Genomic DNA, 18840 nt, shown 5'->3' with positions numbered 1-18840 from the left:
GCCCTGGACTCTGGGCTTCAAACTCTTCACTTTGTGCCTGCATACCTTCTGAGTCAGCAATGACCATCAGTGCTGCTTGTATTACCTTGGGGAAGCCCACATCACTGTGAGGTGCAGTTTCTGCCCATCATTCCCCAGACATATCCAAAAAGGGCAGGAACTTTGTCTCTGCAAATACCTCATGGAGAAGGCCAGGAGGGCCCAGATCAGACCCAGGCCATAGAATCCTGTTGTATGTTGGTCTAATTCAGTAAGGAGTGCACCTTCTGCTGCAAAATCTGACTCTGGAGCAGGAGATTCAACCCCACATGCTCTCTGTTGGGATGTCATTGGGAATCCTGGAGGCACTCTCAGAAGCATGAGACTCAGTCTTCCTCTAAATCCACTTCAAAGAAGTCAGATTCGGCTCTAAGCAAGCACATCAGCTTGGCCTGTGAGGACTTAGCACATCCTAAGTCCCAGAGGCACAACAAGAAAGCCCATAAGCACTGGGCTACATCAGTACAAGACTGTGAGCCATCAGTTCCGTCATCCTCAGCACCTCCACACCCTAGGATCCATTGGCATTGACAAGTCCAATTGCCACCAGCTTCAGACACCTTCTTCCTCTTCAGCTTCTGCAGTTTGAACAAGTAGAACCGCTTTTACACCAGGGAGATCTGAATCCGTTGCCACTCCACAAAGCATTTTCTCTGGGTGGAGTTTGTTGCCCATCCCATACAAAGAATACAAGTCCCCTCCAACAGCACTGACGGTATTGCCACTGGAACTGGAATCAGCATTCTCTTCATTGGGAGATTCCTAATGAGCCAGTGAACCTTTGGGGACTGCTCTCACAAGCGTATCCTCAAACAAGAGGTGAACTCCCTATTACAGCAAGGAGCTATAGAACACATCCTTCCTCAATACCAAGTCAGTGGGTTTTACTTGACTTCTTTCCTGGTACCCAAGAAGAAGAGCAGTTGGAGACCTTTGCCATCTCAACTGCTTCATTCGCAAGCTCAGATTTGGCATGTTCACATTCGCATCTATAATCCCATCTTTAGAAAAGGGCATGTGGTTTATAGCTCTCAGCATGAACAATGCCTACTTTCACATAGATGTTCATCACACTCACAGATGCTTCCTCAGATTATGGTGGACTCTGACCATTTTCAGTGTCAAAGTTAGAATCGGGACTCACAATTTGTCAAGACCACTCTGTTTTATTAGCACAGCACTCTGCTAATACATTCAGATAATGTGAGCCCCTGTGCAAGACCCAAACAGTCTTATTTATACAGATAAAAGGGCACGAACTAAACAAAGGGACAAAGAGAGCAAAATTGTAAAATTTACCTGGGGCACAGCATGCATATCCTACTTCCTTACTAACTCTTATCGATCTAAGGCTAATACTTCACCAATCGCCCTTAAGTGGAGCAACTGTTCTACCTTAATGTCTGCTTTCCTGACACCTGGATCGCAGCATTCTTTTCATTTCTACTTAAAGGCACATACACCATTCTTCAATTCATTCCATTTCTTTAATATAATTCATTTCACTTTCACATCAGCACATAGTGCTCCCTTTCTGAATAGCGATCTCCCTCAGATTCTATACCAATATATTCTTGGTAGATGATGTTGTCTCATTATCTTCCACTACCTCAATGACCGGCTCCTTGTTGCCAAGTCCCACCAGGAAGCCTATGTGCCAACTTCTGTGATGCTGCACCTCCTTTTCTCATTGGGAGTCAGCGTAAACAGAAAAATCTGTTCTTAACCCCATACAATCTCTGAACTTCATCACAGCCACCTTGAATTCTATCACTGAAAGAACATACCTGCCCCAGGACAGATTCCAGCCCATGAAAAATATCATAGTTCAGATCACAAACAACCCTCAAAAACCAGTCAAAACATGTCTTTCTCTTAGGTCATATGGCCTCAGGCACCTAGGCCACCCTGTTTGCAAGGCTCCACCTTCATTGTCTTCATAAGAACATAAGAAAGGCCATACTGGGTCAGACCAAAGGTCCATCTAGCCCAGTATCTGTCTACCGACAGTGGCCAATGCCAGGTGCCCCAGAGGGAGTGAACCTAACAGGCAATGATCAAGTGATCTCTCTCCTGCTATCCATCTCCATCCTCTGATGAACAGAGGCTAGGGACACCATTCTTACCCATCCTGGCTAATAGCCATTTATAGACTTAGCCACCATGAATTTATCCAGTCCCCTTTTAAATATTGTTATAGTCCTAGCCTTCACAACCTCCTCAGGTAAGGAGTTCCACAAGTTGACTGTGCGCTGCGTGAAGAAGAACTTCCTTTTATTTGTTTTAAACCTGCTGCCTATTAATTTCATTTGGTGACCCCTAGTTCTTGTATTATGGGAATAAGTAAATAACTTTTCCTTATCCACTTTCTCAACATCACTCATGATTTTATATACCTCTATCATGTCCCCCCTTAGTCTTCTCTTTTCCAAGCTGAAGAGTCCTAGCCTCTTTAATCTTTCCTTGTATGGGACCCTCTCTAAATCCCTAATCATTTTAGTTGCCCTTTTCTGAACCTTTTCTAGTGCTAGAATATCTTTTTTGAGGTGAGGAGACCACATCTGTACACAGTATTCGAGATGTGGGCGTACCATGAATTTATATAAGGGCAATAATATATTCTCAGTCTTATTCTCTATCCCATTTTTAATGATTCCTAACATCCTGTTTGCTTTTTTGACCGCCTCTGCACACTGCGTGGACATCTTCAGAGAACTATCCACGATGACGCCAAGATCTTTTTCCTGACTCGTTGTAGCTAAATTAGCCCCCATCATGTTGTATGTATAGTTGGGGTTATTTTTTCCAATGTGCATTACTTTACATTTATCCACATTAAATTTCATTTGCCATTTTGTTGCCCAATCACTTAGTTTTGTGAGATCTTTTTGAAGTTCTTCACAATCTGCTTTGGTCTTAACTATCTTGAGCAGTTTAGTATCATCTGCAAACTTTGCCACCTCACTGTTTACCCCTTTCTCCAGATCATTTATGAATAAATTGAATAGGATTGGTCCTAGGACTGACCCTTGGGGAACACCACTAGTTACCCCTCTCCATTCTGAGAATTTACCATTAATTCCTACCCTTTGTTCCCTGTCCTGTAACCAGTTCTCAATCCATGAAAGGACCTTCCCTTTTATCCCATGACAGCTTAATTTGTAAGAGCCTTTGGTGAGGACCTCATCAAAGGCTTTCTGAAAATCTAAGTACACTATGTCCACGGATCCCCTTGTCCACATGTTTGTTGACCCTTCAAAGAACTCTAATAGATTAGTAAAACACGATTTCCCTTTACAGAAACCATGTTGACTATTGCTCAAGAGTTTATGTTTTTCTATGTGTCTGACAATTTTATTCTTTACTATTGTTTCAACTAATTTGCCGACGTTAGACTTCCGGTCTGTAATTGCCGGGATCACCCCTAGAGCCCTTTTTAAATATTGGCGTTACATTAGCTAACTTCCAGTCATTGGGTACTGAAGCCGATTTAAAGGACAGGTTACAAACCTTAGTTAATAGTTCATAACTTCACATTTGAGTTCTTTCAGAACTCTTGGGTGAATGCCATCTGGTCCCGGTGACTTGTTAATGTTGAGTTTATCAATTAATTCCAAAACCTCCTCTAGTGACACTTCAATCTGTGACAGTTCCTCAGATTTGTCACCTACAAAAGCCAGCTCAGGTTTGGGAATCTCCCTAACATCCTCAGCCGTGAAGACTGAAGCAAAGAATCCATTTAGTTTCTCCGCAATGACTTTATCGTCTTTAAGCGCTCCTTTTGTATTCTGATCATCAAGGGGCCCCACTGGTTGTTTAGCAGGCTTCCTGCTTCTGATGTACTTAAAAAACATTTTGTTATTACCTTTGGAGTTTTTGGCTAGCCGTTCTTCAAACTCCTCTTTGGCTTTTCTTATTACACTCTTGCACTTAAGTTGGCAGTGTTTGTGCTCCTTTCTATTTGCCTCACTAGGATTTGACTTCCACTTTTTAAAGGAAGTCTTTTTATCTCTCACTGCTTCTTATACATGGTTGTTAAGCCACAGTGGCTCTTTTTTAGTTCTTTTACTGTTTTTCTTAATTTGGGGTATACATTGAAGTTGGGCCTCTATTATGGTGTCTTTAAAAAGGGCCCACGCAACTTGCAGGGATTTCACTTTAGTCACTGTACCTTTTAACTTTTGTCTAACTAACCCCCTCATTTTTGTATAGTTCCCCCTTTTGAAATTAAATGCCACAGTGTTGGGCAGTTGAGGTGTTCTTCCCACCACAGGGATGTTGAATGCTATTGTATTATGGTCACTATTTCCAAGCGGTCCTGCTATAGTTACCTCTTGGACCAGCTCCTGCGCTCCACTCAGGATTAAATCTAGAGTTGCCTCTCCCCTTGTGGGTTCCTGTACCAGCTGCTCCATGAAGCAGTCATTTAAAGTATCGAGAAATTTTATCTCTGCATTTCGTCCTGAAGTGAAATGTTCCCAGTCAATATGGGGATAATTGAAATCCCCCACTATTATTGGGTTCTTAATTTTGATAGCCTCTCTAATTTCCCTTAGCATTTCATCATCACTATTACTGTCCTGGTCAGGTGGTCGATAATAGATCCCTAATGTTATATTTTTACTAGGGCATGAAATTTCTGTCCATAGAGACTCTATGGAACATGTGGATTCGCTTAAGATTTTTACTTCATTTGAATCTACACTTTCTTTCACATATAGTGCCACTCCTCCCCCTGCATGACCTGTTCTGTCCTTCCGATATATTTTGTACCCTGGAATGATTGTGTCCCATTGGTTGCTCTCAGTCCACCAGGTTTCTGCGATGCCTATTATATCTATATCCTCCTTTATCACAAGGCACTCTAGTTCACCCATCTTATTATTTAGACTTCTGGCATTTGTGTACAAGCACTTTAAAAACTTGTCCCTGTTTATTAGCCTGCCTTTTTCTGATGTGCCAGATCCTTTTTTATGTGACTGTTTATCATCTGATCCGGCCCTTACATTATACTTTTCAGTCCTCTACTCCTGACTATAACCTGGAGATTCTCTATCATCAGACTCTCCCCTAAGAGAAGTCTGTGTCCGATCCACACGCTCCTCTGCAGCAGTCAGCTTTCCCCCATCTCCTAGTTTCAAAACTGCTCTACAACCTTTTTAATGTTTAGTGCCAGCAGTCTGGTTCCACGTTGGTTTAGGTGGAGCCCATCTCTCCTGTATAGGCTCCTCCCATCCCAGAAGTTTCCCCAGTTCCTAATGAATGTGAACCCCTCCTCTCTACACCATCATCTCATCCACACATTGAGACTCTGAAGCTCTGCCTGCCTACCTGGCCCTGCGCGTGGAACTGGGAGCATTTCTGAAAATGCCACCATAGAGGTCCTGGATTTCAGTCTCTTCCCTAGCAGCCTAAATTTGGCTTCCAGGACATCTCTCCTACCCTTCCCTATGTCATTGGTACCTACATGTACCATGACCACCAGCTCCTCCCCAGCACTACACATAAGTCTATCTAGATGCCTCGAGAGATCCGCAACCTTTGCACCAGGCAGGCAAGTCACCATACGGTTCTCCCGGTCATCACAGACCCAGCTATCTACGTTCCTAATAATCGAATCTCCCATTACTAACACCTGCCTTTTCCTAGAAACTGGAGTTCCCTCCCCCGGAGAGGCAACCTCAGTGCGAGAGGCAACCCCAGCACCATCTGGAAGGAGGGTCCCAACTACAGGAAGGTTTCCCTCTGCTCCCATCGACTGCTCTACTTCTCTGGGCTGTTCTTCCTCCTCAACAGCACAGGAGCTGTCTGAGCGGAGGTGGGACAATTCTACAGTGTCCCGGAAAGCCTCATCAACATACCTCTCTGCCTCTCTTAGCTCCTCCAGTTCTGCCACCCTGGCCTCCAAAGTCCGTACATGGTCTCTGAGGGCCAGGAGCTCCTTGCACCGACTGCACACATACGCCACCCGCCCACAGGGCAGGTAATCATACATGCTACACTCAGTGCAATAAACTGGATAGCCCCCACTCTGCTGCTGGGCTTCTGCCTGCATTGTCTCCTAGTTAGTGGAAGGGTGGCTTACAGAAAGGAGTTTTGGAATGTGATTCAGTTTACAGGTTTTAGGGTTTTGGGCGGGGGGCACAGGAAAGGGGTTACGGCCAGCGAGGGACTCCCACTCCCTTCCCACTCCCCTTCTAAACTCCCTTGCGAAACTCCCTGTTAGCAGCCCCTGGTCGCTTGTGCGCGGCTTTATAAAGCCCTGGCCTGAGTGAATGCCCCGCCCACTGATTAAGGCTCAGCCAATTACCAGAGGCTTCGAGCTTTCAAACCTGCCTCCAACTGCCAGCCAGAGCACACAGTCCCTCAAACAACCAAACAAACAAACAGACTGACAAACACAAGCTCAGCACACAGCAAGTAACCCCCAAACACAAACAAACACACACTACAGACAGTCACTTACCCCACAGATGCTGTATTAGCTCCTCCTTCACCTGGAGAACTCCCTTGCGAAACTCCCTGTTAGCAGCCCCTGGTCGCAAATGTGGCTGCAGTCAGTATACTCTCAAAACCGCCATTACATGAACCTCATTATAATAACAAAGGTAGTGTCTTTCCTGCTATGATGGACAAATACTTGCCCAGTATGTGTGGGCGTCCTCTTTATCCCTTCTTCTCTGGAAAGAACCATTATTACAAATGTGAAGGGATCCCCAGGGTCAGGGGCAGCTCCAGGCCCCAGCATGCCATCCTCCCAATGTTTCCCAAACTCCTGACTCAGTGGAATGGCAAGATTAAGCACCCCAATCCACATTCACTCCACCTCAGGGATTGGTATTTGGATGGACATCCTTCTTAGAATGTTCATACTCCACAACCATGTGAGACATCTTTTCTAATAGTAGAAAGGACTCTGCTAAAAGATGTTACATAGCTAAATTGAGGCGTTTTGTTTCTTGGGCACATCAAAGAGGCATTCTCCCAGAAACTGCAGATATTCCTCTCATCTGGACTATATCCTCTCTTTGAAGACATTAGGATTGTTCATCAGCTCCTTGTGAGTCAGCTTGGCAGCAATCAGTGCATACTATCCCCTTCTTAGAACTACTCGGTCTTTGCACATCCACTGACAATAGATTTTGGAAAGGACTAATAAGAACCTTCCCACCTATTCAGAAGCCTACTCCCCAGCGGTACTTAAACCTTGTTCTCTTGGTATTCAAAGGCCCTCCCTTTGAACCTTTAGCTTCTTGCTCCATGTCTCTCCTTTCCATGAAGATCACTTTCCTTGTAGCCATCACCTCAGCTAGAAGGGTTGGTTGGCAAGTATGGAGCAATGATGGCAGATTGTCCTTACACTATGTTCCATAAGAACCAGGTTTCTTTGCTTCTACATCCCAAATTCACCCCTAAAGTATTTTCAGAATTTCACCTTAACCAATCCATTCACTTACCAGTGTTCTTCCCAAAAGTGCATGTGTCTGCAGAAAAATGAAGACTCCATTCCTTCGATGTTCAGCGGGCTTTAGTCTTTACCTGAAAAGAACAAAACCAACCAGGAAATCCCCAAGACTATTTGTTGCTATAGCAGAAAGAATTAGGGGGCATGTCATCTCCACCTAGAGCAGTAGGTGCAATATACCATGCAATGCCACCCTTACCGTAAATTAATTGTAACAGTTATGTTTTCACTTATTTTGCTAATACAAAATGCTCTTTGTAGACGTATGCCCATGTTGAAATGAAAGGTACTATATTGATTTGAATCGTATTGCTGTCATATAACAAATACTAAACCTTATGTTTTTTTAGATGTACAGGTAGTATATATAGTGCGTGGATGCAACCCATATAACACATAGAGAGCTGTATATGCGGCCCACAATGGTAAATAGGTTAAGAACCTAGAGGTTCTCCAAATGAATTTCTGGCTGCATTCTACTCTGCTATCAGCTATTGAACTCCCCATCCCTCAAGTGGGGAAAGAGCTTGTTCCACCAGAGGACAAACTGCAACTATGGCACCACTTTAGGATGTTCCCCTCCTTGACATCTGTAAGGCAGCCACGTGGGGCTCCATTCACATGTTTGCAAAACATGTCCCAGTACGGGAGTTCTCTGCTGATGCCGCCTTTGGGATGGCAGTCCTCCGCTCAGCTCTACAGTCTACATCCTCACGCCCTCCTCCTACTTGGGTACTGCTTGTCAGTCACCCACGGTGGGATACAATAGGCACATCACTCAAAGAAGAAAAGGAAGTTATTGACCTGAAACTGGAGGGTCTTTGAGATGTGTGGTTTCAATCTGTAGTCTACTATCCGCCCTCCTAAATAATAAGATGGGTGAACTCGAGTGCCTCGTGTTAAAGGAGGATATTGATATAATAGGCATAACAGAAACCTGGTGGAGTGAGGACAATCAATGGGAAACAATCATTCCGGGGTACAAAATACATTGGAAGGACAGAACAGGTTCTGCGGGGGGAATCGTGTCTTACCAATCTATTAGAGTTATCTTTGAAGGGATCAACAAACATGTGGACAAGGGGGATCCAGTGGACATAGTGTACTTAGATTTCCAGAAAGCCTTTGACCAGGTCCCTCACCAAAGGCTCTTACGTAAATTAAGTTGTCATGGGATAAGAGGACCTGTTCTGTCCTTTCATGGATTGAGAACTGGTTAAAAGACAGGGAACAAAGGGTAGGAATAAATGGTAAATTTTCAGAATGGAGAAGGGTAATTAGTGGTGTTCCCCAAGGGTCAGTCCTAGGACCAATCCTATTCAATTTATTCATAAATGATCTAGAGAAAGGGGTAAAAAGTGAGGTGGCAAAGTTTGCAGATGATACTAAACTGCTCAAGATAATTAAGACCAAAGCAGACTGTGAAGAACTTCAAAAAGATCTCACAAAACTAAGTGATTGGGCAACAAAATGGCAAATGAAATTTAATGTGGATAAATGTAAAGTAATGCACATTGGAAAAAACTAACCCCAACTATACATACAATATTATGGGGGCTAATTTAGATACAACTAATCAGGAAAGAGATCTTGGCATCATCATGGCTAGTTCTCTGAAGACATCCACGCAGTGTGCAGCGGCAGTCAAAAAAGCAAACAGGATGTTAGGAATCATTAAAAAAGGGATAGAGAATAAGACGGAGACTATCTTATTGCCCTTATATAAATCCATAGTATGCCCAAATGTTGAATACTGTGTACAGATGTAGTCTCATCTCAAAAAAGATATACTGGCATTAGAAAAGGTTCAGAGAAGGGCAACTAAAATGATTAGGAGTTTGGAACGGGTCCCACATGAGGAGAGATTAAAGAGGCTAGGAATTTTCAGCTTGGAAAAGAGGAGACTAAGGGAGGATATGATAGAGGTATATAAAATCTTGAGTGGTGTGGAGAAAGTGAATAAGAAAAAGTTATTTACTTGTTCCCATAAAGAAGAACTAGGGGGCACCAAATGAAATTCATGGGCAGCAGGTTTAAAACAAATAAAAGGAAGTTCTTCACACAGTGTGCAGTCAACCTGTGGAACTCCTTGCTTGAGGAAGTTGTGAAAGCTAGGACTATAACAGGTTTAAAAGAGAACTGGATAAATTGATGGAGGTTAAGTCCATTTAATGACTATTAGCCAGGATGGGTAAGGAATGGTGTCCCTAGCCTCTGTTTGTCAGAGGGTGAAGATGGATGGCAGCAGAGAGATCACTTATGTTCTTATGTTCTCCTTCCCCTCTGCTTCAGCTCCATCTGATTTGTAGTAGAGAAGGAACTGTAGAGGCGGTCAGTCCGCCCCACCCTTTATCCTGTTGGATGGAAACACAAGGTGAGCCAGGGTGCACGCACAGACCACCAGACATTACTTTCAAATTCTCCAGTTCTGGGCACATAGTGCACATGCATAAACTACAGTGGGACCACAAATCTCAAAAGAACCTTCAGTTACAGGTCAATAACTTACCCTTTTAGCCACTGCTAGCTAGCACTAGCTATTTCTAAGAGTCAGTTTGCCCCTTACTCTCTTACTGTTTTCCTACTCTCTGCTCCTTGCAGAGATCTTCCTTGTGCTAATCCAAACTACTAAGGAGTCATTTAATATGGGCCAACTCATTTATTTCATCCCTATTTAATTTTTTTTAGCTGTATCATTTGGGCATCTAGAGGTGCCTGTCCAGAAAGTCTGTTGCATTTATGCGTTATTTCAGGAAATTCTGCTTGCGGACCTAGATTTGTAAGTCCACATATTTCCCACTCAGTTTTACATGGTGCAGATATAGATGTACTTTTGTTTGTACAGGCTTCTTTGGAAATGTGTAGCAGTTTGAAAACTGACCTACTTATTTCAATACTGACATGTAGGAAGATAACTGGTGAGCGTCACTCATTTAGCCTCTTACTTGGATTGTTGTTCATATGTTTTAATATTACAGATAGTCAATACGAATGCCCATAATCCTCAAAACAACTTTACCTTAAAACTTTTATGACTACATATGTTACTTTGACTTTTTAAAAGGTACGTGTGCATTGTAATTCATCCATTTTCCGTATACTTTTGAGTTGCATGGTGCCATCTGTGAAGCAGTCCCCTGATCGTAAAGTACAAATTGTGACTTTCCCATTTAATTAAACTGTTGAGTTAATCACAGTTACGTAAAAGATGGGCTATAAAAATAAACTGATGTCTGTAGCATTGTTTAGTGCTTTCGAATAGCCATTTCTCATTAGGACTGTGATTAGTGTTTGTTTTATAATGTTCCAGGGAACAATTGTCCAAAAAGATTGTGTAATTAAAATAAACCTATGTAAGAGTTGAATTACAGATTCATTGTAGTCTAACACCTAAAATCATTAATTGGAACTGAAGAAATAGTCAAGCTCTCTGCCAGCAGGGCCCCGCTCCCCACCCTGTTGCCTGACGGCACTGGCTGCGCGCTGCAGTGGCTGGTGCGTGTGGGCATGCGCCAGGCAGCAGCCGGTTAAGTGTCGCCTTTGCTGCCCACGCATCTGCTATTTATGTGCTCCCCCTCTTGCTGTCTTCTCCCTGCTTTGCCGCTTCACCCTCACAACCCTGCTGCTCCTCCATATCTCATCCTGTTCCCAGTGCTGTGCAGAGAACCAGCCCCTTGTCGGAGCGCTCAGCTCCTTCCTTCCCCCACTGCCTCTGGCTAGGTCAGCACCCCGGGAATGCCCAAGACCCTCTGGCCCGGGGCGCTGGCCAGGAGGAGCCAAGCCCTCCATGCGCCAACGCCCCGCCTAGCGCTGGCACGCAGAAGCCTCTCTGCCCTTCAACTAAACTCTGGAGTGGGGGGAAGCAATTTCCAGCCTGTTCATGCCCCGACCCTGCAGGCTCCATACCAACCCTCCCTGGGCAGGAGCATAGCACCCTCTTCACCCCCCCACCTGCCCTGGTCCTGCCCCCAGGGACAGTGGAGCTGCTCTGTCCCCTAGGCACCCTCCCCTGCTGGGCCACCTCTTTGGCTGGGTTTGCTGAAGCCCCCTGCAGTCAGGTTCCCTGGGCCCTTTGTGCACAATGCATCCTTAGAGTTTAACCCCTTCTTGCCCGCACTGTAGCCAGAGGCGGCTGGATTATGTCCGTGGCCAGCAGCAGCCTGGAGGTGTTAGCTGCCTTTCAACACTGTGCAGGCAGGAAGGGACAAGCTGCTTCCAGCCACAGGGGATGGCAGGGGAAGAGATGAGCTCTGCAAAGACATGGGCCTGGTCATCTCTTCCCCCTGTTTCCTCCCCTGCTGCTGGAAGCAGTTCCCGTCCCTTCCCTCCACCCAGTGCCCAAAGGCTGCTGCTGGCCACATTCTGGTGTGAAACCTGGCAGATATCTGGGGCGGGGGGAGGGTATGTGACCCTGCATGCCCCCCACCCATGTATTGCCTCAGGAAGACGCAGTGCCAGGTACCTGGAGAGGCAGGTCCATCCCAGGGCCCGGCCCGGCATGGAGGGCAGAGAGCTCTGGGTTGTGTCAGTTAGTCATTCCCCACTGTGTGAGAGACTATAGGGGAATGCGTGTATGTCACCTCTCCCTGTATGCGTGTCACCCCTCCCCATGTGAACGCTAAAGTCTTAAAGATAAGAAGGTAAATAAAAAGAATCCAACTACGCAGTATTTCTTTTTAACAGGAGCTCAGTAAACCTGATGTTAATTTGACTTGTTTGTACTGCATAGTTCTGATTGATTGCTGTTGAACTCACTTGAATACCAGTAATTTTACCAGGCATCCTGTATTCAGCATAGGGAAATATGGTCACCCTACCCAATATGCTTTGTTCATCTATTTGTAATTTAGTTTTTAACATTTGTTATGATACTATAGCTGGGCAGGAAATAGGTTTCCCATAATGTGAGTGTTTTGAGATTTCAACATTTTTTCTTGTCCTGAAATGAGAGAGAGTAAAAATCTTGAAAATTTTTGCAAACCAAAAATCTCTGAAAAAGTCAGAACAGCTCAGCTAAAATGTTTCATTTTGATAATTTTTGACATGTTTTGTTTCACTTTCAATCTTTTTATTTTACATTACTGTAAATTAATTAACTGTAAATTAGCTTACATTTTGAAACAAAAAGACATTTTGACCCAAAAAGCAGAACTTTTTGTTTCAAAAAAATTTAAACCAGGAAATTTGTCAGCACTGACCCTTTCCCATGAATGCTTTCGGTTTAGACTTTCTGGCAAAAAATTCTTTGTTGAAAAATTCCTGATTAGCGCTATGTAATATGCAATAGTTAATGTTCTGTAGCATTACAAATTATGTACTACAAAACTTCACTAACGCATCTTCATTGAGCTGGGGGAAAAGATTGGGCAAAGCAAATGATGGGGTATGAATATTAGCAAATTGCAAATTAACAATATTCTTCTATAGTGTCAATTTAAAGCATTAATGTATATGAGAGTAATATCTATACCCATGTGTGTACTGGACACTTTTGGTGACTTCAGTGGGGAGTCTTGCCTGAGCCGGGCCCTGTTATGTTCTTGCACAGGTATGGTATCTGAAGGTAACTTTGGCCCTTATCCAACAACTGCATGCATTTGTGGATTCAGGGGTCTACCCATGTGGAGCCAGTTGCAGGACTGAGGCTCTTGTTATCCAGTATGAATCTACTATCGCAGATGCTTTAGATTTTTACTATATAGCCTTAAGAAGGAAAGTAGTAAAATGTTAATTAATATCCCAAATGTTTCCCCATGCTAATATTAGAAAGTTGTATCTCTTATAACCGTTATTAATATTATTTATTATAATATTATAATTTATTATTATATTCATATTATTTTCATTATAAGCATTAAATTGTGTTACCAGACTTGTTGGAATATTGACCCAGTCTCTCCACTCACCTGAATATTCCTACTAAAATCAACAGAACTACTTGGATGAGTCAGATCAGCAAGATAAGTTTGAAACTGGATAGATTATTTCAGGCATCTTAAGAAAAATCATTTAAAAGTTTAACTAATTGTTATGTGTATATATTTAGAAAAAATAAGCAGAAATCATTGCCTTTAAACCAAATTGATTTCCTTCAGTTTATTGAAGAGAACCAGACTCCTTCAGAATTACCCCTGGAACCTTAATGAGCAGCAGCAGCGAAAATGGTGTTGTGTACTGAATTATTATTCGTTAGCACTAAATCACTTTCTAGCTGTGAAGTTTCATATGATTCACTGACCTTTTCATTTCCTCTGTGTGTGTGTGTTTGTGGTTTTTTCCCCTTTCCCCAGAGATTTGCCTTTTGACTAAGGGCCGTCGCACTGCCAGTGTCAGAGCCGATACATACTGCCGTCTCTATTCCCTCTCTGTGGACAATTTCAACGAAGTTCTGGAGGAGTACCCCATGATGAGAAGGGCCTTTGAAACGGTGGCCATTGACAGACTAGACAGAATAGGTATTATTTTCTTTGCTATTTGACTTTATTCTTAAAACATTAACTTTTTTTCTGAGTGGAAATCTAATATTCCAAAATTAACCCCTTTTTTTTTAAATTACCTTACTTTTCCACTGCAGGAATATTCTTTTGACTTATGAATAAGAAATGTGGTAAGACAAGAAGTTCTGGGGTTTATTTTCTATACCTTAAGTATCAAGATTGTTATTTTTTAATCATGCATTGTGCTGTTAATATGCCCCACATTGTTCATGGCTATAGGTTAGTGAAAAATAGATAATTTTCCCCTGCCCTATATAGTTTATAGTCAAAGAAACCAATGCCGGGAGGAGCTGAGTGCTTTCAACATCCATAAAAGCCAATGGGAGTTGAAGCCACTCTGTGCCTTGCTTGAAGCCCTCATTTACCTTACAAGCTGGTTGCTATGGATTTGATTTCCAAAGGTGCTGAGCATCGGCAACTTGAATTGAAATCGCTGGAATCTGCTGATGTTCAGAAAATCAGGTCTAAGATGTCCAAGTGAAAGACAAAGTGATGAGGTAGAGTCTCCGCCACTTGAAATCTTTAAATCAAGATTGGGTTTGTTTCTCAAAGTTATGCTCAAGTTTAACTAGTGGTTGTCGGCTTAATGCAGAAGTTATTTGGCCTTTGTTATGATGGAGATCAGACTAGATCATCACAGTGGTTCCTTCCCGCTTTAAAATCTGTGACTCCTGCAAGATGCTGGACACTTTGAACTCCCACAAGTACCTTCCAGGATCAGACTCTAACAGAACAGAGACACAGAATTTTCACTCAGTACGGTGTTGCCAGTAGAGTTTAAACACTTCACCAAAGTGATTTAGTTTTAACAGTTTCTTCAAGTGGAGATTGTAGGGAGCTTTTGAAGTATGTTAGTCATAGGGGCACAAGAAGCAGCATAGAAGAAGGTGTACACTGCTTAAAATATTTACTATGAAAAACAGGCAAATAATTCAATATTTATAACAGACCTTTGCTAACATTTATTCAGCAAATACATTTATAAATATTTGTGCAAACCTTTCTGAGACATAAAAAGGGAGACCAGCTTTTGAGAATGTGGTGCACTGAGTTAGCAAATCAAGATGCTGCAAGCTCTTTTGTTCTGGGATCATATCTTTGTTTGCGTCTTGCACAGAACTAAGCATGTGGTCAATGCTTAACAAATAATAAATATTATTAATGGTAGTATTTAATAGAGTTTCTATTAATAGGAAATGTACAGATGACAAAAATAGTACAAATTCTCGTATAAAAAATAAGATCAATTTAGTTGGACTTGTTATTCCTGTATGTCTGATTCAATTGATACAGAGAGAAATATTACCTGCCTGCACCTTCACAGATGGGCAGAACACTGACAGTTATTAGTCAAACCATAAGAGATCCCAGGTATTCAATTTACAGTGGTCATTATTACACAACCAGGTACCACATAAGCAGTGAGTTTATATTAGGTCACAGATATTTAGAGAGATTACTTCTCTCAGTCTGGTAGTCACTAGTTACAAATGTCTATTAGTTCCAGGAAATGTGCTAAATGGCAGATATATTTATAACTTATGTAACAGTTTATATTCAGGAAATTAGGACAGCTTAATAAAGAGAGAGATTATTGTTTTACAGTTAGTCTAGTCGCTTTTCTCATCCCCTGTTGTTTGGTAAATTTTCATGGTTACATGTTCAGAATAATTTTAATAATAATGATGCATTCTAAGTAAAGGGGTACCATGCTTCTACAGAAAGTTCACGTATCTCTCAATGTACGGGGTTGTTAAGACAGGCAGTTCAGCTACAGAGCATGTGGGTGTGTAGCAGAGACAGTTGATCTGGGTTGTGTGTGCAGTATGAGAGCTAGGAAAGAAAAATTCTTTCATCCCTCACCCCCTAGGAAGATCATTACAGCACTACTATGTAGGCTGTCTGACACCCAGGACTTGAGCTGTACTGCATGACTGATAATGGACTTCGTGTTTTATCATGGTCTTAAGACACCTTGCATGCACTCACACTGAGTGTGAGAATCTGTTACTGGGCACCAGACCTGCTAACCCATCTGCTCTTGTACCCCTTTCTTTCTAAAGGAAAGAAGAATTCACTTCTCCTGCAGAAGTTCCAGAAAGATCTCAATACTGGAGTTTTCAACAATCAGGAGAATGAGATCTTGAAGCAGATAGTAAAACATGACAGAGAGATGGTGCAGGCTATTGCCCCAGTTAGTCTACAGCAAATGCCAGCACTGAATTCTAGCTCTTCAACCACTGCATCATCATCGCGAATCAGGACACAGTCTCCTCCTGTGTATACTGCAACCAGCCTATCTCATGGAAACTTGCATTCTCCAACACCGAGCACACAAACGCCCCAGCAAGCTGTCATTCTCTCTCCTTGCTCTTATACTACTGCAGTCTGTAGTCCGCCAGTACAGAGCCCTCTGGCAGGTCGAACTTTTCAGTATGCATCCCCAACTGCTTCACAGTTGTCACTGATGCAGCAGCAGCAGCAGCAGCAACCTAGTTCATCGCAGAAAAATGAAGTTCACAAGAGTACACAAGCCCTTCACAACACTAACCTGACAAGAGAAGTGAGGCCTCTCTCTGCCTCACAGCCTTCTTTGCCCCATGAGATTTCCACTTTGATTTCTAGACCTCATCCAACGGTGGGAGAGTCTCTAGCCTCAATTCCACAACCCGTCTCTGGTGTCCAAGGTCCAGGTATGCAGGTTGGGAACAGAGGCACTGTCCCTCAGAGAGTTGCTCTCTTCCGTCAGATGTCTTCAGGAGCAATTCCTCCTAACCGAGGGGCCCCGCCATCAACAGCTGTTCTACAAAGGGATTCTTCCACAGTCTTAAACACAGACCAAGAAGGAGACAAACCGCGATTTGCTTCAAACTTATGATCCTTGTTAACTGTGAAAAGCAGAGACATTTTAATAAACTGAGAACATCCCAGAAACTATTTTAGCCTGTTCCCTGATAGACCCTGGCAGCCTACTATGAAACAAAATATTTTAGACAGCTCTGCCCTTCATAAGGAATAGAAAGTATAGATCCAAAAAGGAATTTAAAAGACTTGGTTAGAATTTGTCTTTTTTTCATTAAAGGAGGCTAAATTATTTATTTTTAATGTGTGTTGACTTTAAAATTAATCTAGCATATTTCTCTACTTCTGAAGAGATGTCCTATTTTGGGGTGGGTGGGGGAGGAGAGACAAAAACAACCCAGTGATATACACTTTATATGTTAAATGACAGTATTATGTATTCCAGGAAATAAACTTAAAAAAAATCCCTCAAGCTAGCTAGGAAATAGCACCTATTGAATAATAACTTTTAACTTTCATTAATTGCATTTCTGTATAAAAACTGTAAATCATTTATCATGAAAAATCAATCATAATCTCCCATTTTACTGGTCCAAATTTCATTTTAGTGCTTTCCATTGAGAATTAGATTGAAGAAGAAATATACTCCAGCTGTCTGCAGTGGAAGAACTAGCATTATCATTGCTCTGGATAACTGTAATCTCAAAACATGTAAATCATTCTGTTATTTCAGAAAACTGGGTGGACTTCTATCTTCATATTGCAAAAGACTTTTATGAAAACTATAAATATTGTCATTGTAAAAAACTTTTTAGACCCAAACAAAAATAGCTGCTGTGTAGTGTATCATTGCAAGGTCTTTGTTTAGGAATTTAGTTTCAGCTCTTCACTTCCTAACTTACCGTTTTAAAATGTATTAAATCTAAGAGCAACACAACTGTTAAATTGTAATGCAATGGCAACCTACAATAGCAATGTTACTTTTACATGCACTGTTTTTATGCAAAATTGTACGCTTGATCCTGCAAACTGCTTGTACTTCACCAATGCCATCACTTTTCCTCCTTGCCCTAAACAGCATCTGAAAATATTCCATGCATGCTTTTTAAAGATAAATAAGTAAAAAAAAAACCAATATAAGTTCAGTCAGCCATTGTAGGAAAAGGCTTACAGTATCTCTTTGTCTTTAGAAAATGATAAACATTCATTAATTGTGTCTACCTTAAAATTTCCTATAATGCTGACTTTGAATCTCTGTTTTAAGGCTAGAAGTGAGGTTTTTCAGTTAAAGGATTTTTCGTAAACCACAGCTTAATTTAGATTTTCAGGTGCTTTCTGTGTCTTCACTGTAGTTTTGTAGTTGACTGTGGTGTTAATTTAAAAGAAATAAATAGAATATAGCATCAAGTCTGTCTGGGATTGCACGATTTGGTCTGTGTATATTGTAATTAAATGGATAGTATATCCTATGGCATGTAGTGTCAAACATAGCCCATAGATACGAGGTTTATTTTTTAAAGTCTTTAAAAATAGAAGGGAAAAGGTGACAGAAAGCAGGGTTAAAGCATACTGTTTTGTGAACGTTTTCTTTCGTTTGCTCAGATCTTCACATTATCTTGTGATTAGACAGCATCTCCACAAAAGAAGTTCTTTAATAATCATTTGTGCCTGATGTGTCACAGTAAAATAGAAATTGAAACTGAATATGTCATAATTCAACTATTATTGATAAAACAGCATTATGAACTATAATACAAAGCATATATCATATTCCTTAAGAAAAAGCAAGCTAACCATGTGAAAGGAATGAATTCAGAGGAGGCGTTTTTGCCATTAATGCTGGCCTTAATGATCAGTGATAGAATTAAATAATGTCCAGACTACCCGCCGGATCGGTGGGTAGCGATCGATCTATCGGGGATCGATATATCGCATCGCGTCTAGACGCGATATATTGATCCCCAACGCACGCCCGTCGACTCCGGAACTCCACCAGGACGAGCAGCGGAAGCGGAGTCAACGGGGGAGCCACAGCCA

The 18840-nt window shown here is 42.1% G+C and overlaps 1 protein-coding gene across 1 annotated transcript in view; it reads left to right on the top strand.

Moving 5' to 3' along the window:
• Positions 1-18330, top strand: part of HCN1 (hyperpolarization activated cyclic nucleotide gated potassium channel 1) — a 288556-nt gene extending 270226 nt beyond the window's left edge. The window contains exons 7-8 of the mRNA XM_039542782.1: positions 13795-13959; positions 16065-18330. Coding sequence (XP_039398716.1) covers positions 13795-13959; positions 16065-16879 — 980 coding nt within the window. The 3' untranslated portion in view covers positions 16880-18330. The remainder of the gene's footprint in view (positions 1-13794; positions 13960-16064) is intronic.
• Positions 18331-18840: the final 510 nt, after the last annotated feature.

The sequence above is a fragment of the Mauremys reevesii genome, linkage group 6 (genome assembly GCF_016161935.1).
Source record: "Mauremys reevesii isolate NIE-2019 linkage group 6, ASM1616193v1, whole genome shotgun sequence".
In the NCBI taxonomy this organism is placed as follows: Eukaryota; Metazoa; Chordata; order Testudines; family Geoemydidae; genus Mauremys; species Mauremys reevesii.
Note: the sequence above shows the minus strand (reverse complement) of the source record. Positions and strands in the feature narration are given on the sequence as shown.